The sequence below is a fragment of the Centroberyx affinis genome, unplaced genomic scaffold (assembly GCF_046629955.1).
Source record: "Centroberyx affinis isolate AG114_WGS23_722 - 3 ecotype Tasmania unplaced genomic scaffold, CSIRO-AGI_Caff_v1 ptg005085l_1, whole genome shotgun sequence".
In the NCBI taxonomy this organism is placed as follows: domain Eukaryota; kingdom Metazoa; phylum Chordata; class Actinopteri; order Beryciformes; family Berycidae; genus Centroberyx; species Centroberyx affinis.
The window spans coordinates 20,875-48,832 of NW_027282517.1; the positions used below are offsets into that span (position 1 = coordinate 20,875).

Below are 27,958 nucleotides of genomic sequence, written 5' to 3' on the forward strand. Positions count from 1 at the left end.
TCAGCTGGGGCAAAGTTTGAAAACAGGCCTTTGAAAAGACCAACTGAGCCATTTTATATGTTATCGCCTCATAAGCTGGCGGCCAGTAACCGGGCGACCCTTATTGATTTATACTTTATATTTTGGACCTCACTGATTTTCCTGCCAAAGACAAATTTTATCGGCCCTTGACGGCTGGTAATTTCAGACCTGCTCCACACGCTACAGGTTAATGAGCTGTGTGTGTGTTAGTGAACTATATATTTATGGACGGGTACCGTGCGTTTACAAGCTGTGTGTATATGTGTGTGTGTGTGTGTGTGTGTTAGTATCTAACAAGCCTGACCCTGTGTTGAGGTCACTGTCAGTGCATTACAACCAGAGTCTCACTCCGCAGAGCCAGCGGCTGTTGGGCAACATGCAGATGAGAAGCCGCTCAGATCACATGGGTTTACAGCTCAGGCTAATGGAGTGTAGCTGCAATACAATAGAATTCTCTTCAACTGCATGAATAATACATATTGCTGCTAGACAAAATCCTGCATCGATTAAAAGTGCAACAAAAACTTGAGATGTCTCTATTTGTATATAACTATAAATAGTAAAAAAAAAAAAAAAGTTCTACAGTTTTCTACAGTTCAGTCAGAGTTTCGCTTACACCGCATGAATAATACATGGTAATACTTGCATTCATTAACTCTGCCCACAACATAACTACAGTTGTGATAAGACAGGATATGACTGTTTCAAGGTTAGTGCCGCCTCCCACACAGACCGATCTCACTGCCCTCTGACAATATGCTGTTAAAGTCACAGATGGGTCACATGTCTATTTGTGCAGCCTGGTTTGGCATCATTAAGTCCTCCAGAGCCTCATAACAAGCATGAGGTGGATGTGTCATTAGTGAGCAAGACGGGTAGCTTCGGGGGAAAAAATCATCACTCATATCAACAACCATGATGTTAGTTTCACTTTGGCTTGGTTTGATGATGTTGTCATGGAAACAAGCATCAGAAAGCAGGTGAGTTGCCACAGTAATGGCATCACCGTTTAATTGATCATCCCACTCACCCGTGTGTGAAACTTTTTAACGTTCTAAGTCTCACATTGTGCCCACACATGTAACGGTGTGAATTTCCACAACAACAGCAACAAATAATTCTGTGGTTGATTTTGAGTTTTGCTTTGATGCATTGACTGTATGCCATACATAATGATAAAATGCATTTTGTATATTCAGTATGTGGAGTGATGAAGATTGTAATTTTAGTTAAACCTCAGTGGACGGAGCCAAAGAACCACAGATTTTCTGGCCAAGTAACATTAGACATTAGACCAGTGAAAAAGGCAAGAGGTAAGAGAGGAGGCAGATAATATTATGAAGACTAGCGCTCTGCTACTAATTGAATAAAATGCAACCCAGCATACGAAATTATCTAGGTTGGCTAGCTGACCTTCATGTTCAAACTAGCCGTACTAGCCTATAGCTATCTAGGTAAGCTAGTTAGCTAGCTGCTGACCTTCCAACATCAGGAATAAATTCTTTCTTTTGCCATTTAAATCTATTTACTCTATTTATGTTTTATCACTTTGAACAGCTCTCTAGAGGCTACACTGTCATGTTTTAAAATATAGTCTGAGCTCCACTTATTCTTAGTAATCGTAAACGTAACATACTTCTAATTTTTCTTTTTTTTTTATCTTGTCTTGTTTCACGTGTACAAATGTGCCCTTTTCAGTATATCGTTTTCAGTATACCTTACTGAAAGCATGAATTAATAAAAGTCAAGTCAAATCGAGTTTGCCATTTAGCTAACTAACTTCTCTGAAAACTCTGTGGTTCATTGGCTCCACCCTTTGAGGTTTAACTCAATCTATGAAATTATTTCTGCCTCTGAGAAATGTTTATATAATTAGAGTCCACATATAATTTGTATCATATGTATTTCATGCCCTGCACGGTATGTGAGGCCTGCTGTCTCTGTGCGTGTGTGTGTGTGTGTGTGTGTGTGTGTGTGTGTGTAAGTCCTTCCTGTATGTCGCTGTGTGAGGTGGAGATTTGTCCCCCTCTTGCTCTGCATTTACTGTAGCAGAGAATAAAGTGCTTCTGTCTCACATGAGAGCAGGGCCTGGCTGTCTGTGGGATCAGGAGTTTGGTTGGAAGGATTAGCATGAGAGCCTGTTAATCTTCTCACCTCAGGAGACTGGCTGTCAGTACTATATCGGCTAATGGGGATCTTAATAAAAGGAAACCAAATGAAATATCGAAGCACACAGAGAGGAATTAAATAGCACAGCAGAAGGCGGCGCAGCGTGTCGCGGTTCAGCACAGTTTCTGCCTCCTGATCAGAATCAGAATCATTGTAAAGTAATAAACATCGAACAAAAATTTCGGAACTTTGTGTTTGATAGATTATTTCTCTGTTGTAACAATGCTTCTTGGCAATACATTTTATACCGTTGGAAAGCCTGTTTATTTCCCTTTTAAATGGTGCCTCATTTGTAAGGAACATGCATTTGTGGGATGAGCAGCACAGCTGAGTATGTGGGTTGCGCTCATGAAAAATTTGCCAAATCTTCTCTGCCAATGCCAAACAGCTTATTCTGCTGTTGCTATTGACTCTTGTCTTGAGCTTCCGGTTCACCCAGGTGCTGACAATCAGGTACCTGATTGGCACCTGCACTGGAACCTGAACATGTGGAGGAACGTTATGTTCAGCGATGAGTCCAGATTCTGCCTACGGAAGTTGGATCGTAGGGTCAAAGTGTGGAGAAGACGGGGAGAACGCTATGCTGATCGCTGCACCGATAGAGTAACACCTTTTGGTGGAGGCAGTGTGATGGTGTGGGGCGGCATCTCCATCACTGGAAAAACGAGGCTTGCCATCATCGGAGGCGATCTCAATGCAGAGAGATATCGAGATGAGATTCCGCAACCGGTGGCGATCCCATATCTCCACAGTCTGGGACCGAACTCCATCCTCCAAGATGACAACGCTCGCCCCCCACAGAGCGGGGTTTATCAGAGACTACCTCCAGAATTTGGGAGTAGAGAGAATGGAATGACCTGCCAACAGTCCTGACCTCAACCCAGTTGAACACTTATGGGATCAGCTTGGGCGTGCTGTTAGTGCTAGAGTGACCGACACAACCACGTCGGCTGGTTGAGGAGTGGAATGCCATCCCACAGCAGTGTGTGACCAGGCTGGTGACCAGCATGAGGAGGAGGTGCCGGGCTGTTGTGGCTGTGTATGGTTCTTCCACACGCTACTGAGGCTCCTGACTGTTTGTTAAATGAATAAATTGTAAAATTGCCAATATGTCTTGTTTCTTCCTTGTTACTGATAGACTTCAATCATCCAATCCACCAAACAACACCGAACAAGAGTCAATAGCAACAGCAGAATAAGCTGTTTGGCATTGGCAGAGAAGATTTGGCAAATTTTACATGAGCGCAACCCACATACTCAGCTGTGCTGCTCATCCCACAAATGCATGTTCCTTACAAATGAGGCACCATTTAAAAGGGAAATAAACAGGCTTTCCAACGGTATAAAATGTATTGCCAAGAAGCATTGTTACAACAGAGAAATAATCTACCAAACACAAATTATGTTTATAAACATACTGTACAGGTCTTTGACTTGATGAAACAACTTAAAGGGATTTAAATGGACAAGAGGGCAAAGGAACAGTGCAAAACATACTATGGACAGCAGGCTGCCAATCCCTGATGTAAACAGGGAATACAAACAGTCATTTAACTAAATGTGTGATGTCATTGTGTTTGTTTTTGTTTTTTTTTTACCTTGAAGGAGATCTCGTACTGTTCTCCTCCCCAGATCTCCAGACCCGTGTCATATCCTCCCAGCTCCCAGAACCACTTTCTGTCCACAGCAAACAGACCACCTGCCATGACTGGAGACCTGGAGGACAGGACACACACACACACACACACACACACAGAATATGAACCCACATACAAATGTACATTTCTCACATAGTACATCTTATATGATAATTGTGCATGATACTTCCTCACTCGCTCTCTCTCTTTCTCTGTGTGTGTGTGTGTGTGTGTGTGTGTGCGTGTGTGTCGGACCTGGTGAAGGCCGTCCAGAATAGGCAACCGGCACATTATGCAGTGGACTCATGTACACACCAATGTACATAAGCATCCATATCACAACTACACACACACACACACAATAGGATTAAATTTACATTAAGCTGTAGTATCACTTTCCACCCCCAGACACTCTTCCCCTCTCAGCGAAGCGTCAAATCTATCTATATATATATTTTGTTTTAAAACATACAAACATGGTCATCGACAGACACAACACAGACAAAAACCTCAAAACAAATCAAATCTGTCCATCATCTCTCTGATCACGTTCTTTTAGACAGAAGAGAAGAGACGAAACAGACAAAGCGTCTGAACAGATGAAAGACTGTCGCTCTCTCTCCTTTAACAAACAACAACAAACGACTGGAACAGGCTAACAAGATCCTTTAGTTAAGGAGACACAGAGGAGAGAAACAAAGAGACAAACATCTCTACATTATTACTTATAAGTATGTTTTTATTGATCGTTCGCTTTTTCGTGTTTACCTTTTTGTTCTCAGTTGTTAGTTGCGTGCGTTCCTTATGCCATTTCTTCACTGCATTCATTCAAACGTTCACAATGGTTTTCACTCCTACCGACTCTCAGTGTAACAATACACTCCATAATGCTGCTCTTCTTTATAGGAATTCAATAAGTAATTGTTCGGGAGAAGAAGAAAAAATGAAACGGCAGCAAAATGACTAACGAAAGGGCTGGAAATGGAGAGAGCGGGAGAGAAAGAGACATCAGACATCTTGATCTGTGAAGCACTTTGTCGTGGAAACTTGCTATATGTCTAGTCATTATTATTACTATCCACTGTTCAGAGTGTTCCCATGATGTCACATGGATTTCCTACCAATGTGGTGCTTTACCACACACAGCTCATTGGCTGTGGCTGTCATTTCATTCTAATCACCTGTCATATATATTCTAATCATTTATTACAATCCCACTACTATAATTGGAGAGCGGTTTGTGTGTTTGTGTGTCCCACCATGGAGGAGAGGAGAGGAGAGGGGAGAGGAGAGGAGGAGAGGAGGAGAGAGGAGAGGAGAGAGGAGAGATGAGGTGAGAAGAGAGGAGAGGAGACAAGGAGAGGAGAGGAGGAGGGAGAGGAGAGGGGAGGGGAGGGAAATGGAGAGGAGAGATGAGAGGAGAGGAGAGGAGAGGAGAGGGGAGAGGAGACAAGGAGAGGAGAGGAGACAAGGAGAAGAGAGGAGAGGAGAGGGGAGAGGAGAGGAGACAAGGAGAGGAGGAGGAGAGGAGAGAGAGAGGAGAGGGGAGGGGAGGGGAGACAAGGAGAGGAGAGAGAGAGGAGAGGGGAGGGGAGGGGAGGAGAGACAAGGAGAGGAGAGGAGAGAGAGAGGAGAGGGGAGGGGAGACGAGGAGAGGGGAGGGGAGGGGAGGGGAGGGGAGAGGAGAGAGGAGAGGAGACAAGGAGAGGAGAGGAGAGGAGGAGGTTATAAATTCTAGTCACCTGTTATTTTCCTACCAAGATGGCCGTGCGGTGATAGCACAGAATACTGTAAATATCGGTTTGTTGCCTTAACTACACTCAGTGGTAAAGCAACACAGTTAAAGTTATCATAGGTAACATAACAGTCTACACACGCTACACACTTGGAGACATCAGACTGGGTTGATGTGTTGAAGTGAGAGTCAAACCTCTAACCACAAGACACTGTAGTTATTGTCCAGTTGTTGGACTGTTGTTCTGTTATTGCATCATCACTGCACTACCACTGTGCCTCAGTGTTGACTACTTATATCATATTACCACTTACCTACTGTGCAATACCATATATCACTTATCATTTAGCATTTATATTATTTATATTATTCATAACACTCACGCTCCTGGTGTTGTATGTTATATTGTATTATAAATTGTATTGTAGTTGTATTTATTGTGTATTGTAGTTCTTATATTTTGTACTGTATTGAGTAAAAACAGGACAATTACAGTTACTACATTTCAAGATATAACTTGTAAGCCTAATTCTGAGGAGAGTAGGCAACAGAAATATATGGTCAATCTGTCCTTTCATTGTCCCATACCAAAATGCTTATACAATTTCACTCATATTTCAAGTACACTCAGCAATCACTGGCTGACCCAAGGGTGGAGCTACATCACTGGTGGGGGACAACATGTTTACTATCTGCTTGTTTCATAAGGCAACACAACCAATCACATGATATTTTAGAATTCCACTTGTCGCTTGTCTTTTCCGCAGGTTGAAGGTGCGTTAATCAATTAAATCACCTGCTGTAGCGTTTGGTAGGAATGAAAAACCTGCACACTGGTTGCCCTTCTCTGCTCTACTGGCTAATCAAACATGAAATTGTACACAATCACACTCATTACCCAGTCTTGCTTGACATAACAAAGCTCCTTGGGTGGGATTATTTATTTGCGTCGCTACTCTCGCCCTCTGAGAGAGAGAGAGAGAGAGCGAGAGACAGAATTGTTTTACTATCTGAATGCTCTTGCTTGAATTGATTTTGTTTTATCTGGTAATGTATTCAGTATTTACTCTGTTGTTAGATGAACTGTATGTTTTTTAGTTCCTTGTTCTTAGACCCTTTGGCAATGTTGTTGTTATGACATTCATGCCAAGAGAGAGAGAGAGAGAGAGAGAGAGAGCTTTATTTCTATGCTCCAGGTTTTTCCCCAGTGGACTGACACAGCACTATAAATCCCATGAGCCTCTCTCACTCTTGGCAACAGACGTTGAACTTCCTCGTCTTTCACCCATGCGCCGCCCCGCACTCGCTCTGCCATCGAAGACGCTCTAAACAGCAAACAGCAGAACCGATTAACCCGTCCGCACCACTGACACAACAAACCACAGAACGGTCCTCCAGCTCAGGAGAGCAGCGGGAGCTCCTGCCTCAAAAACTGAGCAGCTTCTCATCAGGACACCGAGGACAGGCTGCACTGCTACTGAGCAGTGGGGAGTGAGTGAGTGAGTGAGTGAGTGAGACTGAGAGAGAGAGAAGAAGAGAGCATTACACAACGTCACGTATAGGCAGTGGTGGAAGAAGTACTGAGATCTTTTACTTAAGTAAAAGTAGCAATACAACAATGTAAAGATACTCCATTACAAGTGAAAGTCCTGCATACAAAATCTTACTTAAGTAAAAGTACATAAGTATTGGCAGCAAAATGTACTTAGAGTATCAAAGTAAACATACTCATAATGCAAACTGTCCCCATTTAGAAAGTTATATTTTTCATAAATTATTGGAATATTAATACTGATTTATTGACATACATGTACATGTAAGCAGCATTTTAGCATTTTAAAGTTGTCAACGTGAAGCTAATCTTAACAATTTAGCTATACTTTTGGGTAGTCTAATCTATAACAATTTTATAGTTATTTTGTAAAGATGATCAAATGTTTTAAATGCAAAATATTGATCTGAAAAGTAACTAGTAACTATAGCTGTGAAATAAATGTAATGGAGTAAACAGTACAATATTTCCCTCTAAAATGTAGTGGAGTATAAGTACAAAGTAGCAAAAAATGGAAATACTCAAGTAAAGTACAAGTACCTCAAAATTGTACTTAAGTACAGTACTTGAGTAAATGTACTTAGTTACTTTCCACCACTGCGTATAGGTGTGAAGCCTGGAATGGAAGGTTGGAGGGATTAGGTTTAGGCCACATCCACACTAATACCTTTTCGTTTTTAAAACGCATAACTTTTGCTACGTTTACGCCTAGCGTCCGCACTACTCCGGCATTTTCGGACCCTAAAACAGAGACTTTAGAAAACGCTGCTGACCCCGTTTTAGTTCGAAAACTCCGGGATTGCGTTTTAGTCTGAATGGGCGGAAACGGAGACTTTTTAAAACTTCAACTATATTGAATGTGCTGAGTTGCTTTTATATACTACTATGCTTTTTACATGCCATTGTTTATGTGCAGAATCTGTAGAATTGTTTGTCTATTATCCGTTATTTATTTGACTTTATCCTTTGCAAATGCTTTGAATTTGAATTTGAGAGAGAGCGAGAGAAAAAGGTGTGGAGGTTGACAGCTGCTGTATGGCCAGTGAGTGTGTGTGTGTGTGATTGTGTGTGTGTGTGTGCCTGATTGTTAGCTATTGCACACCTGAGGCAGAAGGAAGACACACACATTTATCGCACTATACTTGTGAGAATCTTTATCGACTACATTCATTCCCAAACCCCTAACCTTAACCCTCTCCACTGCAACTCAAACGGATTTCTAATCTTAACCCTAAACCCAAATCCTATCCCTAAACTCACTTTATACCATGGTCTGGGTGAATACTCGATTCTGATTGGCTGCAGGGTGTCCATTAATTCCTGATAATGGACACCTACTAAGTAGTTTCAGTGAAACTGTCTAAATTAATCTAGACTGTTCTAAATTAATGCGCTGCTACATAGTATCAGCCTGTATCTAAAATGAGTAACCATAGCAACAGGGACGCAGTCAAAGCCTCCGTTTACAATTTATTGCAATGCGTTAACAAGCTACCGACAGTACACATGGCCTATCATTTGTTCGTGAAAATCTTGATATTGATTTGGGGACAGTGACATGGCTGGCTAGCTAGCTAGTCTTGTTGTTAAACATACTGTCAAATTATATTTACTGTTTGTTATTGACTTTGAATCTTGCTAGCATAACGTTAGCTTTCTGGCTCATAGCTGAGCCAAAGGGTTCTATGAGCTGAGCGGACTAGAAATATCTCCTGCTGCCAAGTCGTATCTAAGGTTCATCCTATTTACTGGAGCAGTGAACAATGTTTCCATTGCATAAGAACCTTATGGGATGGTAATGATTGTTCCAGGTATTAGTCAAACCCTCAGGTGTTACCAGGGAAACTGAGTTATGGCTTGTGAAAAACTTTAGATTTTGATTACAAAACGCATGAAAATATAAATTAATGGTCTTAATTTTTTTTTTCTTTGGCAAGTGACCATGGTATAAGCGGGATAATGCCCTTCGAGGTGTCCATAATCAGGAATTAATGGACGACGGGGAGGCCAACCGTCGGGCATTATCCCTTACTTAACCCTTAAACCTGATCCTAATCCTAATCTTGACCCTCAGCCCTAAACTAACACCTTTATTAAAGAGAGGAGCGACAGAATGTCCTCACTTGAGAGGATTTTTCTTCATCTTTCTATCCTCGTGAAGGCATTCGGTCCTCATGAGGAAATACAGAAATACAACAACACACGTACGTACTAACACCGGGTCGTCATGGCAACCAGCCTTTTCATCAGGTGTAAATTGGAGGCAGGCAGCCAGCGGGAAGTGTCTGAGTATCTGTCTCCTCTCCAAAGCCTTCCCTGAGGAGGATCAATTAAAGGCGAACAGGGCAGCTACTGTACTGTCAGCCTGAGAAACACTCTGGGGCTTCCTGCCTGATGAGGACTGAGCAGAGCTGCACACTAACAGACAGCTTTCTGCAGTTTCCCCTCTTCAAAGGTGAAAAGGATGATATGGAGTCTAGAAGAACGAGTGCAAAATCCTCTCTCCTTCTCTTTTCTTCTTCTTATCTGTTGTTTCTTGCCCTAGCAGCTCTCTCTCTCTGACACAATCATTACAGGGCCACGGGAATGCTTTGTTTGTTTTGACTTCATCACTCACAAAGAGAGACCGATTCACTTATTTATATTTTGAAATTTTCATAATGCAAAAAAGTAAAACCATTTGGAGTGAACAAAGCGCTTCTGCATGAGCGAATCTGGCGAAGCAGCGGTGGGAATTGTGTTGTTTTCTCCACATGTTTTCACTTGCGTGACATAAAAAAGATGAATAATTGAAGCAGTCAGAGTGATGATGATGAGAAAGAGACGGAAAGTGTGTGAGAGAGAGAGAGAGAGAGAGAGAGAGAGAGAGAGTAAGAGGGAGAGAGAGAGATAAAAGAGGGGGAGACAGGCAGACGACCGGCAGCAAGCAAAATAAAAGCAAAATAGTGTGTGAGCAATGCTAAAAAAGCATCAAATTGACTATTATGACTGAAATGTCCTGATAGTTCTTCAATCATATCTATTTAAAGACATATGTAACTGCAGTGTGAGTGTTACTGTGTTTTAATCGCTTTTTGGATTCAACTGTCGGAGATGTCCAGATATGTTGAACCTATGTGTGTGTCGATGTGATTTACATTCCCACTGTGTGACTTTCCTCCACCACATACTGGATTCTGTGACAATAACACAAACTGGACACGGCATTTTCAGCTACAGCTTGGCTAACGGTTGAGTTTAGTAAAAACAACTTTGGTTAAGTTTGGGTTAAGGTTATGGTTAGGCAGCTGAAACAACTTTGGTTAAGGTTAGGGAAAGGCTTTGGTCATGGTTAAATAAGAAAAACATTCGCTAGTCAAACTCATCCGCCCATCCTCCACCCGACCACAACACCCTGTCTGTCCACTGAGCTGCTTCAATGTGACACTACTTCTGGTTTATAGTCGTGTCTCCTTCATGTAACCGTTTTCATGCTGGGAAAACAGAATTTTAACACTTTACGTGCCACCAACACCTAATTCGGCGTTAACAAGTCATTTGTTCATTTCAGGTATTTGTGTGCAATCAGGTTGCTATTTTCAACACAATCAGTCGTCATGAGAGCAAAAACTAGGCCCAGGTTGAAAATAACCAGAATTATCCTTTAAGATCTCTCCGGACTGAATTAGGGGGGGTCATCACCAGGGGAGTCTGCTGGATATCTTTTACCTCAGGACCCCAGGAATTTTATCACATCCAGAACCAACATGTCAGTGATTTTCTCTGACTCCCCCAGTAAAACATCAGGCTGAAATAACCCGCTGTATTTGCAGCTGACTCCAAATTAACTGACGTCCAAGGGTGATGATTACATCCGCCAAGGAGGTTATGTTTTCGGTGCCATTTGTTTGTCTGTTTGTCTGTTTGTCTGTTTGTTTGTCTGTTAGCAGGATTACGGAAAAAACTACTGGCCCGATTTTCATGAAACTTGGAACGTGGAATGGTGCAGCATGGGCCAAGGAAGAACCCATTAAATTTTGGAGCGGATCCGGATCCGGCTCACAAACAAGCAACAATAGCACGAACCTTGGCGGAGGTCTGCACTCTCCGAGTGCCCTTCTGGTTTAATCTGGTCTGGATCGACAGCTGCAGTTTTAAGCAATTAGCGACTTGTGTGGCCGGCATGTGGATTACGAGGCCCGTGTAACCAGAGGTGATGCAGCCTCGTCACATAAAGAGAGTTTGGCCTGTCCTGCCGTTCGGGGGATGATGATGCGCGGCGGCTCCCTGGATTACCCACAGTCCCCCAGTAAATTATTTTACCGACCGGATGATTGACTGACTGAAATGGTCGGTGTGCAAGGGCGAAATCAATTTTCTGACTTTCCCTGGTAATACTAATGCCGTTCGGAGAAGGCTTTAGACACATACTTACACACAAATATGCACACACACACACACACACACACACACACACACCGTGGTCTACTGCGCCAGTTGGTGCATTTTGTCACAACACTGTCTCATTCTATTCCATGTCTCATTCCACACTGCGGCAAAGTCAATCAGAATGAAAATTAAAAGCTTTTCGACCCAAATTGGATTTGCACTGATGCTCATTTCACTGGGAAAGAAAAGCAAACTAATCAAATAAATAAGGATTGATTCTGATTGTTCTGCAGCTCATTTCTCCTGCTTCAGTCTCTCTTCCTTCCTGAAGCACAGCCTCCCTGCTGATGAGACCTACTGTAGATCTCCCAGGCCTCCCGAAAAAATCTGGCACCCCAACATGAGGAAACATTTTTGGTACAAATACAGGATCCCCCTGGGCTCATAAATGGAGCCTTTGGCTTCAAAAATATGGAAAATAGCTTCACAAATGTGAATTTATTTACACCTCTCTTTACAAGGCATTAAACCTGTAGTATATGGCCAACATTTTATTTATTTGAAAAGTGAATATTCTGTTTATCAGATCACTGAATGATGTTTTTTTCCCTATCCTATTTATATTGTTGCATATAAGTATTGAGTTTATTAGTGCACAAATTATTTGTAACATGTACATACCCATGCTCGTTTTTCACAGTGCCAACTTCGCTCTCACTCTCTGAGAAAATGTCCAATATAACCACAGTCTTCTCCAGCTGGCCAATGAGTAACTCCACTGATGCATTGTGGAGAATGTGCCTTGCTCAAGGGCACATTGAAGGTATGATGCATCGTCACAGTCAAATGAAAACCTCATCACTCCAGTTTTTTCTTTTTTAAAGGGGGGGGGGGGGGGGTATCCTAGTATGTGGCAATTCTTAGTATTTATTATGATTCTGGTACTTGGAGGTTTGAAGTAATCACAGTAAAAAAAATGGAAGTTCATGTTACTATGCCGTTTCCCCTGAGTCACCAACTATAAAACACGCCCCCTTGTACAAGCCAGTCAGATTTTGCTCCAGTTTCTGTGTAGACACTGGACTGTCTGAAATCGACCAATCAGCACTAAGAGGAGGGTGGGCCTGCCAATCAGAGCTGTAGCTCATTAGCATAAGAAGCTGCTTTTGTAAAACGACCTATTTTCTTGTAGGTGGGAAACAAACACTGGGAAGTGAACAGCTAAAGCAATAACTAAATTTTTACTGAAAAAAAAATAACAGATGTATTTTATAGACACCAGGCAATTATATAAAATTGCTGAAAAAGCAAATGATACCTCTCCTTTAAATTAACTGTTTTACCTTGGTTGTTTATACAAGTACATTAAAGTTCACCAAGATCCACAAAGTCCTTTCAAATTCTAAACTGTATGCTCGTCAGTTCCTGAAAATTTCCTGAAAACGTGTCTTTATGTAGATAAGAGGCCTTCGGTCTGACGGCAGCGGGACTCGACGTACTCCAAAAGAACTCTCTTGTCCTGAAGTTAAAATCATTATTATGGTTTGAACGGTGACACAGTCGTATCTGGCGGTGCAGGCTCTGCTCTCTGGGGCGCTCCGCTCGTGAGTCCCAGCAGCCTCCTAAAGATTCAACCCCCCCCCCCCCCCGCCCCCGCAGGGCGCACAGAACAGAGCCCAGCAGACGCCTATCATCGAGAAACGGGAAAAATATACATAACGCACGAGGCGAGAGGTGTCACTGTGAGTATGATTAATAAGAGAGCAGAGGAGGAACAGAGCGGCGTTTTTGGCAGGTAGGAGCCGCAGGGAGGAGCGAGCAGTTGGCAGCTAAAACACACCGGTGCGTTTGAAGTGTCGCGAAGAGTTAGGGTTCGTCTGGATCAGCTGACTGTCAGCTGACTAACGTGTCCCACCTGAACTGACGCAAGCTTCATTATGTGACTTTAGCTGCACTAACAGTACAAGTTCAATTCCCTTGCGACGGTATAATGTAATGTGAGGGAGCTGCCAAATTCAACAACAGTCCTCTACTGTTGGCGACTGGAGCCTCAGAAACATCGATATGTAATGTAGGTGAACTCTCCAAATAAAGGTGAAAGAGTTGAACATTAGTTACATCACAATACAGGATTCAGGGTTGGGGTCAATTCATGAATTAACTCCAACTGAACCACGGAATTGGAATTGAATTGGAATTTCAGAAAGTTGAATTTAATTCAATAAAATTCTGTGAAATTCGATGTTTTTTTTGTTTTTTCTTACCACATATCTGAGATTACACATAGTGTTATATATATTATCAATACTGAATATCATAAAATGTTAAAAGGAACCTTTCATGGGAGAGACAATATTTTTTATCAAGGTGTGGGGTCACTTTTTGATGACAACTGAAAGGACCAAGATCTAGATAAGGATTTATCCTGTGAGGTATAGGATCTGATCACGTGGTATTTTTTTATTTATTTATTTTTTTTTATTTTTACTTCATTTTTACTTAAATTTTTACTGGCATGAATGTTTTGTTTTGGTTTGTTTTTTATGTCGTTTTTCTTTGAGAAAAGTAATGTAAATCTGTATGATGGTGATGGTTTATACCATGTAAGGACTGTACTATATTGTAAGATTTACGCAAAAACATCAAAAACATAAAAAAAAAGGGAAGGGACCTTTCAGCTGGTATTTTATGCAGAACATGTAATTCTATACATTTTGATTGAATGTATTTGATATGTTGAAGTGTCTTTTATTTGATTCATAATGTTTGATTTATAACGTTCAGCGAGACAAACTCTCTTAGAAGTGGAATTTCATTGAATTTAATGGAATTCAATTCTGTTTGCTGTCATTTCAATTCACATTCTGTTTCCTTAACCATGCGTTCTCAGTTCAGATCATGAATGGCCCCTGACTCCGCCCCCTATTCTCCCGTATGTGGCACTTCCTCTCCTTCACTCACTCGAAAGGCTCGCTGGGGTCGTCCCTCTGCAGCTCTGGAGGGATGGGGATGCGTTTGTAGTACATCTCCCAGTCGAACGCCCCTCGCATGGCGTCCCCCGCCTGCGCCTCGTAGCCGAAGCTGTCGTGGTCGATCACGTCGATCATCGGACACACGATGGACTTCCTGTTCTGGGCGATTCGGTCTGAGAGAGACAGAGAGAGAGGGAGAGAGAGAGATGGGTGTCAGACTCAATTCAGTTCAAAAGCTTTATAGTCCAGACAGGGTTTACAGTAAAAGCACACAGTAAAAAAAACACAATTAAGCAAGGTTATAGAGCGTGTATTTGTGTGTATGTGAGGTATGTGAGTGTGTGTCCCTCATCCAGCAAGGTAGGTAGCCAGTTGATGTTAGTCTCAGTGTGTGTGTGTGTGTGTGTGTGTGTGTGTGTGTGTGTGTGTGTGTGTGTGTGTGCAAGTGATTGGATCTGTGTTAGAGAGAGCAAGCCAGTTGGTGTGTATCCCTCGCCCAGCAGTAACAAGACTGTATATGTGAGTGTGTACGTGTGTGAGGTATGTGAGTGTGTATGTGAGTGTTTGGGTGTGTGTGTGTGTGTGTGTGTGTGTGTGTGTGACTCTCACCCAGCAGCGGGGGCAGCCAGTTGACGTTGGCCTCACAGTGGGAGTCCAGGAAGGTGATGACTTCTCCCTTGGCGGCGGCGGCTCCCAGCAGACGCGTCCTGATCAGCCCCTCCCTCTTCTTGGTCCTCAGGATGCGAACCTTGGGCATCCGCACCATGTACTCCTCTAGGGCCACCTTTAGGTGCTCTGCACAGAGAGAGAGAGAGAGAGAGAGAGAGAGAGAGAGAGAGGGGAGGGAGGAGGAGACACAGGGAGGTGAAGACAGGTAGGAGGAACACTTTGCTACGTATCATCATTCTGTTGTTCAATGCATTCTAGAAGTGATTTTGTGAATTGCTGTAATTTCCCTGGCTGTGGTTCGCACTTTCCCTCAACCTGCCTCGTCTACTTCAGTCAGTGAGTTCCTTCATTTCCCAGAATTCCTTTGGACAACCTCCAGAGAACGGACGTGGACTTGTTGCGTTAATGTCTATGATCGCTGCCGCACTCCTTGCTCTGAATTGAGGCTCCTGTCGAAGGAGAAACCGGTCTCTCTCCTCTTCTACGATGGATTTCTCCCTGTATGATTCTCTGTATGGTCTCTCGGTGCAAAATGGCGGCTCTAGAAAGAAGCCCTCGCTCTTTGATTCTGAGGGACTGACACCAAAACCTGACATTTACTGTTGATGTTTTGAGATTGCTGAAACATTTTCTGCTGGAAATATCTCGAGGTGATGCCACGTCTCTGTTCAGCCAGTTAAAATATGCCACCAAACAACAAAATGGACCCATAAATGCTTGTATTTTCCCACAAAATATTCCTATTCAGCTCTATTTACAGCATTCGAGATAGAATAGGCTGCAGTGGCTGTTACCAGTGAAGGATAGTTGCAGGATAGTTGCAGGATAGGGGACTTGTTTTAATGGCTACCGCTGTATAAACACAAAATTTGTACACTTCCCTCAAGGCCTCTACATCACAAACCACTCTTACCTATGCAGAGAAAGTTTTCTTCCCCTCACTTTTCTCCCCGGTGGGATTTTCACATTTTGAATGCAGACATTACAGGCAGAGAGTTACACTGCAGGAGCAATGAATCAACCTGACAAACTGAAGGAAAGTGCTGCTTTACTGATGCAGGACAAACATCCTGGAATGAGCAGGTGATTTGTCCTCCGTCAGTGAAAGGTCAGAACAGGTCACGGCCCTTTCTTTAACTAGAATCAGAGGCAGAATCAGATAAATCATTTAATTCGGTGCGGTAAATATACAGAAATTCGTTCAAGAAAGAAAGAAGCTTTTCTCAAATTTAAAATATTTCTCAAAACTCAGTTGCTTCACAATTTGCCTTGGGCAGAAATCATTAACTCAATCAAACTTTTTGAACCTCAATTCCCAGATATCTTGTAATGTGATGTCATTACTACTGACTGTAAAAACCAATTTACCAACCCGGCCGGTCTGTGATCGCTTCATACCAAAGGGACAAGAGAGGAAAACGTTGGTGAGTCCAGCTTTCTCTGGACAGGACTGTTTAGAAGACAGCTTGTATTTCGCTCTTAAGTTTTGATTTGTCACTTCCAAATTTCTTTTGAGCAAATAGGGCGGATGGAGGATGGGACTCTCTTCTCTGAGAGCCTTTATACGCTCATCAATATTCTGAATGTGAGCCTAAAGCCCTGGACAGACAGGGCTTTGATGTGTGGCAGAAGACGCCACCGGTGCCCACTGCATCGACACAGGAGGACAAACAGACAAACAGAAGATCAGCTGGTCACTCCTGCAGTTCATGGACGTCAGAAAACCCTGTACCTTGGTGGTCTGTTCCCCACACTGGCTCTCCGAAACCAAACCAAAAACTGGGGCCGGATTCACCAATATGTTCTTAAGATAGATCTTAAGAAATGACATAAGAGGAAATTTTAGGAAGTTCTTAAGAAGGCTTGTAAGTGCAATTCCTCAATATTTTCTTAGTAACAGTCTCATTTCTTACGAATTTCTTTAATTTTCCTACTTAAGAACTTCTCAAAATAGGGCCTGAATTAATTCTGGTTAATAAACTTTAGGCTTACTACCATTGAGGCTAGGAGACAAGGCTAGGAGGCTAGGAGACAAGGCTAGAAGGCTAGGAGACAAGGCTAGGAGGCAACCCAAAGTGCTTCCATCTGCAAAACAATTGGGGAAAAACCTATTTAGGGCAACTAGAGCAAAGATTTAAACATTGGTTGCTGTTGGTAACTGTAAAATTTGCTAGCTTATTTTCAATGAACATGAGACAGAGGCCTACCTGGCCCTACACCAAATAAAGCTTTACAATAAATCTTCATCTTAATGTTAGGTGTAGGGGAACCTATGAAGACTTTGAACTATAACCTACTTGTCTAAAATGTGTTTAAATATATGATATTAGAGGCTTACCTTCACTGTAGGAGTTTTAAGACAGGTGAAGGGCCGTCTTAAAGTTAAGAAAAAATTTGAGAACTTTCATTTCAAGAATACCATTTATTTAATTAAGTTTTTTCTTAGGAAGAAACATAAGAAGACAGTTAAGAAAATATATAAGAACTGTTTTTTGAGAATAGCATTTTTTCTCAAGTTAAGAAAAAAATGACAGCTTTAGTTACTAGTTACTTTGCAGATTTAGATTATTAATACAAATTAGTTAAGTTACCCAGCAGTATATAACGTAATTAAATTTAGCTCCACCTTTACCAGCTGCAACATTAAAGTGATGAACTCATTAATGCATCAATAATTATAGTACAATAACATGATATATATGATTCTGAAATGGGCCATTCTGCATAATGACTACTTTTACTTTTGCTACTTTAAGTATATTTTGATGCTAATACTTTTGTACTTTGTCTTAAGTAAGATTTTAAATGCAGGACTTTTACTTGCAACAAAGTATTTTTACACTGTGGTATTGCTACTTTTACTTAAGTCAGAGATATGAATACTTCTTCCACCACTGGTACCTTATATACCTGAATACATGGATGTAGTTTTCCTGCTGTGTTCATTAGTGTCTCGTTATTTTGATGCTCGTGATTCCATGGAAACAGCACTTGTGGTCTTTGCCAAACCCAAAAATAAAAAGGTTACGTTGTTTACAAGCCAGAATATACTGGTTAATATCCATATATCCTAAATAAATGTTCAGGGTTTTCATATTCAGGGTCCTGGTTATTGTAAACAGAGTAAACGGAAATGGTGTGTACAATGAATTAGTCTAATACAGTCTCATCATTCCTTTCATCTTTGCTTCCTCCGTTTCATTCCTTCACTCCTTCCTCCCTTCATCATCCCTTCTTTCCTTCAGTTTCCATCCCTCCTTTCTTCCCCCTTCCCACATTCCTTTCCTCCATCTTTTCCTTCCTTCCTCATCATTCCTTCCCTCCCTTCACCATTTCTTAGGCTATTTCCTTTCTCCCTCTCTTCTTTCAATCCATCCATTCTTCCTTTCTGCCTCCTTTTCTTCTATCCTTCCTTCCTCTCTCACTTATTCTTCAAACCACTTATTTACTTCCTTCTTTCCTTCCTTTCTCCTTTTCCTCCTTACTTCCTTTACTCCCTTACTTCATCTTTTCATCCTTCCTTCCTCCCCCTTTTCTGTCCCCCTTTTCTTTCTTCCTTCCTCTTGCCTCACTTCTTTCCCTTCCTCTCTTCCCTCATCCTTCCTGAAATTTCTCCTTTTTTTCCGTAATTTCTCCCTTTCTTTCCTTTCGTCTTTTCAGTCACTCTTCCATCTTTCCCGTCCTCCCTCCCTCCCTTCCTCCCTCCCTCCCATCCTAGCTCCTTCCTCCCTTCCTTTCCTTCCTCTTTTTGTCCTTCCCTCCATCCCTTCTACCCTTACTCCCGTCCCTCTGTTCTTTCCTTTCCCTCCTTCTGTCTTGATGGTGTTTGGCAGCAGTTGTCTCTTTAGCTGCTGGCTTCTCTCGGGAGGCAGGCCTGATTCAAGCAGACAGCTGGACAGACACACACACACACACACACACACACACACACGCTTCATCTCATCTAAATCCGTCCTGAGATGAGAAAGACCAAATGAATGCCACCTTGCTATATTCTCCTCATCAAACTGCATCCAAACAAACAAACACAGCTGAAGGTCAGAGAGAAACACACATCAGGCCACCGGCTGCAGTCGACTCACAGAGAAACACACACACACACACACACACACACACACACACACACAACCAGCGAGGGATCACAGCAACAAGAGCAACACGGCCTTTCTGTAATAGTTTTCACTATTATATGGCCAGAGCCAATGTGTACCATACATATACACACATTGACTCTCATTCATAAATTCAGTTGTCACTACCAAGTCCTGACTCTGTCCCTCTCCCTCATTCACCAGCTACTGTATCTCTCTTTCATTCAGCTCATGCGCTGCACATACAGGTCAGCCTCCTCCATTTGTAATCATTATGTCCAGTGCGCTGCATTAGGATCCAGGTTTAGTGTTTGACTTTGGAGCAGGGGATGAGGACTGAGGATCATTTGTGCAAATAACCACACTCCAACCTCCACCTAATCCCTCCTGTTCTAGTCTTTACTGCTGTTTGTGATGCTGTGTGCGGCCGCCTGCTTTGTCTCTCATTATTCTCTCTGTATCCCTCTCTCTCTCTTTCTCTGTCTCCGTCAAACTAAAGCTAATCCCTCCATCCTTCCATCCCAGGCTTCACACTAGGGCTGCAACTAACGATTATTTTCGTTGTCGATTAGTCTGTTGATTATTTTCTCGATTAATCGATTAGTTGTTTGGTCTATAAAATGTCAGAAAACGGTGAAAAATGTGGATCAGTGTTTCCCAAAGCCCAAGATGACGTCCTCAAATGTCTTGTTTTGTCCACAACCCAAAGATATTCAGTTTACTGTCATAGAGGAGTAAAGAAACCAGAAAAAATTCACATTTAAGAAGCTAGAATCAGAGAATTTTGACTTATTTTTCTTAAAAAATTACTCAAATGGATGAATCGATTATCAAAATAGTTGGTGATTAATTTAATAGTTGACAACTAATCGATTAATCGTTGCAGCTCTACTTCACACCTATATGTGACGTTATGTAAGGCTCCCTTCTCTCTCTCTCTCTCTCTCTCTCTCTCTCTCTCTGTTTATCTCTGACTCTCTCTCTCAATTTTACACTGATTAGACGTTTAAAACACGTCTAAATGGCCCATAGCCGTCTAGGCTAAATTAAGTTTAAATGGGGTTGAAAAGTGAAAGTTTATTAGATGTCTATACATAGACAATATTATCCTGGACTATATGAGAGCTACGCATAGACGCAATGTTGAAATTACTTCTTGTGCTCAGATAATTATCTTGTAGGCTAGTCTACAGGACTTCTCTGGTGCATATTTTTGGTATTTACAGATGTTTATTCATTGTAATAATGTATTTACTGCTTGGTCTAAAATAGGTCTATACATAGCCGTAATGATGCTGGGCTATATGAGAGCTAAAGCATAGACAAGACGTTGAAATCACGTCTTTTGCTCAGTGGGCTCTCTCTCAGCTCGTACAATACCAGTAGTGGTGGACGGTCTTCATTTCTCATCGTTGTGCTGCAGACCAGTCGCCCTACACACTGTAAAGTTTGACATTGCAACAAGGCCTGAAGGGCTCCATAAGGTTGGCGTCACACTGCGAGGAAAGGGCAAGCCTCCCCCTCCGTATGCTCCTGCAATAAATCAGCCCATTATGAACTGACCGTTAAAAGATTGATTCAGGCCGGTATGAACCGTCACCCGGCACAAAGTGACACGTGCGTCGGCCTCCTAATGACAGGAGGCTAGGCCGAAATTAACCGACCGACATTTGCCCTGTGCGCGAAGAGAGCTTGCGCGAGGAAAGGTGAGAGAGAAAGATCACAGTGTTTAATTATGATTGGTTAATTTCGCCTAAATAAATTGGAATACAGCTCATACTGTTTACTGAAACCGAGGAGGCAATTAATCACGCTAATGAGAGCGAGCTGATGTCGGCAAACACATTAGTCTTTATTAGAATGTGAAGCGGAGGAGATGATCGGGGGGCCGAGACATCGCGGATGTCTGGATCATCTCACAGCCGGGTTCAGAGGGACGATTCGCTCACCAAGCTTGCTGCCATTGTCAGGCTATCACACACTGTGTTAGTAATATAAATTCAGACCCATTTATTCAGCATGGCCAACAACCCCCCTTAACTCCCATCTTACCAGCCATTCCTCTCTCCTCTCTCTCTCTCTGTCATTCACTTATTTCTCCTGCCGACTGTCCTGGTGTTGCCAGCTGCTCTCATATAAACTCACGTGGGGCCGTGCATTACCAAGCTGACACATGGTGATGGTGGCGGATGAACGGCACGACAATTCGACCTCAGGCTCTTATCCCGGGGTGTCTTTGTGCATTCAAACTGCCATCAATAAGATGCACTAAAATGCACCCCACTGCCATCATGGGGAATTCTGTTCACAACGATGAGAGCAAACCGCTCACACACACACACACACACACACACACACAACGCCAAATACACTGTCTGCCATCTGCTGGGTACAGTTGAAACCTGGACTCAAGAGGAATCGGAAGAGGATACTCCATGCCAGTGGCCATCGAAGGTAAGTGACTGCCCACTTGAGTCAGTTACAACGCCAAACCGCAGTCAGGTCACGACCCTGCAGAGACGGTTGTTTATGCTGCGGTAGTTTATTCTGATAGTTTATGCAGAGATTCTTCATTTGTGCAAACCGACAAGCTGTCTGGGTGGCTGGCCTCAGGTGCCTCAGGTGCCTCAGGCGATTCAACAGGTGAAGAAGCCGTTGGTCGCGGCCCCGGTGCTGGCATGGCTGTGCGGTTGCGAGGCCAGATGGACGTACCGCCAAACTCTCTGGAACGACACTGGAGGCGGCTCAGGGCGGAGAAATGAACATTCAGCTCTCTGGCAGCAGCTCAGGTGGACAGTGCTGCGGTCGACATGCCAACCGGACGCTCCCCCAACACCTGACACATCTGTGGCGGTTTGTTTTATTTTACAGTGGCCTTTTATTGCCACCGGCACAATACACACCTGTGTAATGATCATGCTGTTTAATCAGCATCGTGATATGCTACACCTGTTAGGTGGATGGATTATCTTGGCAAAGGAGAAGTGCTCGCAAACAGGGACGTAAACAAATTTGTGCACAGAGTTTGAGAGAAATGAGCATTCTGTGTGCATGGAAAAAGTCTGGGATCTGTTATGTGAGCTGGGACAAAAACCCTCGCATGCAGCTGCATTTATATTTCTGTTCATTGTAGTTCATTTTATATAACAGGTACCGTCATCCAAGCTACTATGGTTACTATGCCATTACATTACTTTGGAGAAAACAGTCAATACATGTGCATCGGTTGCATAAAAGCCATTAAACCATTACATAATGATATGTATCACCGTACTCATCCCACTGAGCAATTTTACGTTGATTAGACGTTTAAAACACGTCTAAATGGCCCATAGCCGTCTAGGCTAAATTAAGTTTAAATGGGGTTGAAAAGTGAACGTTTATTAGATGTCTATACATAGACAATATTATCCTGGACTATATGAGAGCTACGCATAGACACAATGTTGAAATTACTTCTTGTGCTCAGATAATTATCTTGTAGGCTAGTCTACAGGACTTCTCTGGTGCATATTTTTGGTATTTACAGATGTTTATTCATTGTAATAATGTATTTACTGCTTGGTCTAAAATAGGTCTATAAATAGCCGTAATGATCCTGGGCTATATGAGAGCTAAAGCATAGACAAGACGTTGAAATCACGTCTTTTGCTCAGTGGGATTATCACAGTAAAAATGTCCTCTCAGGTATTACTGCCATAACTGACTTGAAAATAATGCAGAGGCATGAGTCGAAACTGAATTCAGTCATGTAGATGTTCATAGGTTCATTGGGACGGCATCTCAAAAAATGGCCAATAAACATCTGAAAAAAGGATCAGAGTCTCTTTTCCAAAAGTTTGAAAGCAGGAGCAGTTAGTTAATTCAGGTATAGCTTTAATTACAACAGAAGCAGCTACACTGCAAAATGTCCATGCTAAGTTAGTCATTTGAAGTTTAACTGGGTCTATGGTTTTCTTAAAGTAAATGAAAAAATCTAACAATGTGGTAAGATGATTTAATTTGTTCCCAATGCAGTTTCACTTGTTTCAGGAATTTTCTCGGAACGAGTGACAGCAGACAGATTATTGCTCCATTTGTGAAGGGATAATGTCACTTGATTGGAGAAAATTCCTGAAAACAAGTTGATTTGCATTGGACAGTTATATTCTCACATGATTGGCAGTGTTTTTTTCACTTGTTTAAAAAATATATATATACAATATTAAGATAATATTAAGATATTATTACTGTATTAGACTTGTTGAGAGTTTTTCAATGCAAAAGTCATTAAGACCTGTGTCCAGAATTCAGTCACACAGCTAAAAAAAACAGCTATCCTTATTAGAAATGATTCATATTTAAATGCATTGTTGACATTCTGTGTTATCAATGGTAAAATAATACATAAGTAATGTCAAACTTCATGCTATTTTAGTTCACAAGCAGGAGAAACACACATATAATCATGTAAGCCACACTCACACACATCACACCGCCACAAATACCACCAGCAGCAGCATCCTCCTTAATGCATTTTTTTTTTTATTCAATTAGCCTCCAAATTACAGTGGATCCAACATGGCAGCTTGAGGTCTTTTTTTTCCAAGGTGGTGGATTAAACTCCTTGGCACAGCACCAGAGACTGGAGCTGCTAATTTATTCCTCCGACACAATATCCCGGTGCCCTTGTGAACTCCATCGCATACCTTCAATTTTCCCCTGCGCCGGCCTGGGATGATATGAAGCTGATTTTTCTGCAACCATCGTTTAAAAAAAAAAAAATGTCTCTTGTGGGAGTGACTGAGCACGGTGCAGCTCAGTCTTTGCTTTGTGAGACGAGTGCACAGAGGTGAGGAACAGAAACATGGGGAAAGTGACAGAGGTGCAACATAAGTCATGTGCAGCAACCCCTGCTGATATTTACTGGTCATATTATGCTTCAGGAGAAAATAAATATTACACATTGCAACTTTAAAATAAAGCACAGTGAGATTTCTTTCTTGTTTGCCATGGCATTGTAGTAATATCACATTTTTAAATATTAAACTTAGTATTGGTATCAAGGTAAAAAATTCTGGTACACTTCTGCACAACATGGTAGGGTTATGTAAGGTTATAATACTGGTTAGGCTCTGTTTGAAGCTGTGCATGCGGCAACATAAACATGCGCACACACACACACACACACACACACACACACAAACACACAGTTTCACAACACTTCAATACTCCAGAGTTCAGACCAGTAGGGATAATTCAATCCCTGTTGTTTGTTCATTTTCTAAATATAAGTTCTTTCTAAAACTGCGTGTCAATGAAATATGCATGAGCAAAAAAAATGGAAAAAGTTAGGCGACAGAAAATAAAGAAAAGAAGAAGAAAAGAGGATGAATTGTAATAGTGGAAATACTTTTTTTTACTACATTTACAGGAATTTGTCTTTTCTCATATCTCCCTTAACTATGTGTCCACACACACACACACACACACACACACACACACACGCCTTCAGAGTGATCAGAGTCGTGAAACATGCCTTGCCCTTTAGCAGTGCTGCTGGGCTCAGCCACCCTCCTGTCACGGCCACAGTAACCTTTCATGTGAACACTCTCTGTTTCACACTCTGCTTCACTGTGGTCACTGGTCACACATTAAGTCGGCGAGAGAGAAATAGCATGTTAACACACTGAGAGAGTGAAAGAGACAGTGAGAGATGTACATCGGGTGGAGTGACAGTTTATTCTGAGGGGAACCCCAGTTAAGGGAAGCCTGGCTCTGACAGTGAATCAGAAAGAACACCTTTGTTTTAAATGTTGGTGTAAAAGCTTCTGTGGAAGGCGATTCTGTTTTGCAGAGGTCACACTGTGCTGTTGTTGTTGGGTTTAGAGTTGAAATTTTCCCAGATTTTGTTACTCTTGTTATTTGTTCGTATCTCTCTGCTACGTATAAATGTGACGTGTCAATAATAAAAATCAATGTCGACAAATTTGCATAACTGATATTGCAGATTATGATGACTAATCCTTGCAGCCCTACTAAAGTGAGAGCCTACTAGCCTATTAACACTCAACATGCTTAAGTGTTAGCATGTAGCCTACTAGCCTATTAACACTCAACATATGCTTAAGTGTTAGCATGAAGCCTACTATCGCTCAACATATGCTAAAGTGTTAGCATGGAGCCTACTAGCCTATTAACACTCAACATATGCTTAAGTGTTAGCATGGAGCCTACTATCGCTCAACATGCTAAAGTGTTAACATGGAGCCTACTAGCCTATTAACACTCAACATATGCTAAAGTGTTAGCATGGAGCCTGCTATCGCTCAACATATGCTAAAGTGTTAGCATGGAGCCTACTAGCCTATTAACACTCAACATATGCTAAAGTGTTAGCATGGAGCCTACTGTCACTCAACATAATGTATGCTAAAGTGTTAGCATGGAGCCTACTAGCCTATTAACACTCAACATATGCTAAAGTGTTAGCATGGAGCCTACTGTCACTCAACATAATGTATGCTAAAGTGTTAGCATGGAGCACTAGAGCGAATGATCTACTGGGGGGACACAGATTATTTTAGTATCTATGTTCTCATCACTTAGTGGGTGAGTTGACCAACAGGCCAACACCTCTATCCCTCTCTCTAACCTAACCATCTTTCCTTTCCTCTCCTCCTCTCTCCTAACCACTTCTGCCCTGCTCTCTCCTCCTCTCCTCCTTCCATTGCTTCAACCATCAAGGAATAGGCATATGCTGTAACAACCTTTCTTTTACTACCCTTTGTCTTTTCAACCTTTCTCATTAACTCTCTAGTTTTTTCTCACTCCCTCCCTTTCCTCTCTCTCTCTCTGTCCCACACACACACTTTTCCAATCTGGCCCTCTTTTGTCTTTTTGTTAAGTTAGAATGATGCTGGTCATTAAGCCAATGCAACACCGAGACAGTTATAGACACTAATGAACGCCGTTTGTCCCCAAAATAAACTTTAATTGGGAGAAGAACACAAGTACAGCTGCTGTACAGTCCCATGGTGCATTTGTGGTGATGACATTTACACCTAATTAATTATCAGTGTACTCGAATGTGATCTCAGCTCTCCGGCTCTCTAATTGATTTGCTGCTTTAATGTCTTCTATGGAGAATACAGTAATGTAAGGCTACTTGCCTGGCTAGTTTACATTAGCAACCGAATCGTATACAAACCTAGCTTACAGCATACAACAATGTGATTTATTATAAAATGCCAGGGAATGTATTATCTTACAATCATAAAAAGATGTATCTATTTATATATCGCCATTCATCAACTGCATCACAACATCACAGTAAACCCAGACGTTCTCCCGTTGTGAAACGTGATTGAAATTCATTTGCATCCCATCATGATAGGTGTTGTGTGAAAAAATCGCAGCTAAGATGTGAAGATAGCATGTTTAATAATACAACGTTTGCTTCCTTTAATTAATTAGACACTGATCAATAAAGAACAGACTCGATGTGTAGAAAATGACTGTAGCCGGGTGCAGAGGCTTTGCAGTTGTGTCACAAATCTTCCAAAAGTAAAGGAGCTCCATTACAACTGGCTGTGCACAGATTTTTTTTTGCTAGACTTTTTTTTTTGCTAGACTTTCTAACATTTAACATCTGCCTTCAACGCTGCAGGTGGAGGCAAAAGTTGGGAAATTTTTTATCATCAAGCTCCGTCTGCAGGCTTCACACCAGCACTGAGTTTACCATCATTCCCCTTTTGAAAATAATGAACATCTGGTTTGCTGCCTACTAAAACGAAAGTGTAAATGCAGCATAAGAACCGTCAAATATTATTTTTGGTAGCACTTTACATTACGGCACTGTACATTACGGTACACAAAGGGCAATAACTGTAACTCTAATATTGAGGTATCAAGCCTGACTTTACTTGGCGGTACAGTTCCCCTGGTGTTATCTAGTACTTTCATTAACAGGCACTTGGTAACAATACTGCAACAACCTCATCTGTCTTCTAAACAGGAATATAGAAGTTCCATTTAAGAGAGAAGAAAAGGACCAGTAAGCAAATGCTTCAAAAGTACTACATAATGATTGCACAACTTACTATATTAGTGTAGTACTGTTTAACAGTACTACACTAATATAGTAAGTTGTGACTAGTAATTATTAGCATGGTAATACCATGCTAATAATTACTTGTTATCACCAGAATTTACCGGCATTTAACCAAGAAATTACACATTATTACAAAATCCTTCCTCGTTATTACCAGAACTTACCAGTTACTTTCTCTGTAATTACACACTTATCACCTTGTAATTTGTGTACCGTAATGTAAAGCACTACCGTATTTCCCCCTGATGTGGCTAATATCAGCATGTATACGTGTATAACTTCTGTGGCCCGTATGGAGAAACTCACTGAGGGAAGGAAGAGGCTCAGTCACAATTCAATTTGCCAAGTGGCTTTTAAATGAAGTTCCAGACTACTATTTGATCTGTAGACTACGAGTCTAGGCCATAACGTAATACAGAGGCCAATCAATACGGTGTTGAAGCTAGTACAGTAGACGCCATCCCAAATGTCCTCACGCAGTAAATCTCACCCATCTGGAACTCCATGCAGATTAAACTCCTCTCCTCTCTCCTCGTCTCTCCTCAGAAAGACATTTCAATCGATCAGCTCCTACTGATGGGCCCACATCTCCAAATGGCGACACTCAATTAGCTTCTTTTGTCCTCCATTTTCCGTCTCCCTCTCCATCTCC

The 27,958-nt window shown here is 41.9% G+C and overlaps 1 protein-coding gene across 1 annotated transcript in view; it reads right to left on the reverse strand.

The window, feature by feature from the left end:
- The window catches only part of LOC139666688 (polypeptide N-acetylgalactosaminyltransferase 10-like), a 98,363-nt gene that overhangs the window by 11,090 nt on the left and 59,315 nt on the right, over window positions 1-27,958 (reverse strand). The window contains exons 5-7 of the mRNA XM_071545995.1: window positions 15,064-15,249; window positions 14,444-14,627; window positions 3,789-3,906 (exon numbers count right to left, since the gene is read on the reverse strand). Of these exons, the coding sequence (XP_071402096.1) occupies window positions 3,789-3,906; window positions 14,444-14,627; window positions 15,064-15,249 (488 nt within the window). The remainder of the gene's footprint in view (window positions 1-3,788; window positions 3,907-14,443; window positions 14,628-15,063; window positions 15,250-27,958) is intronic.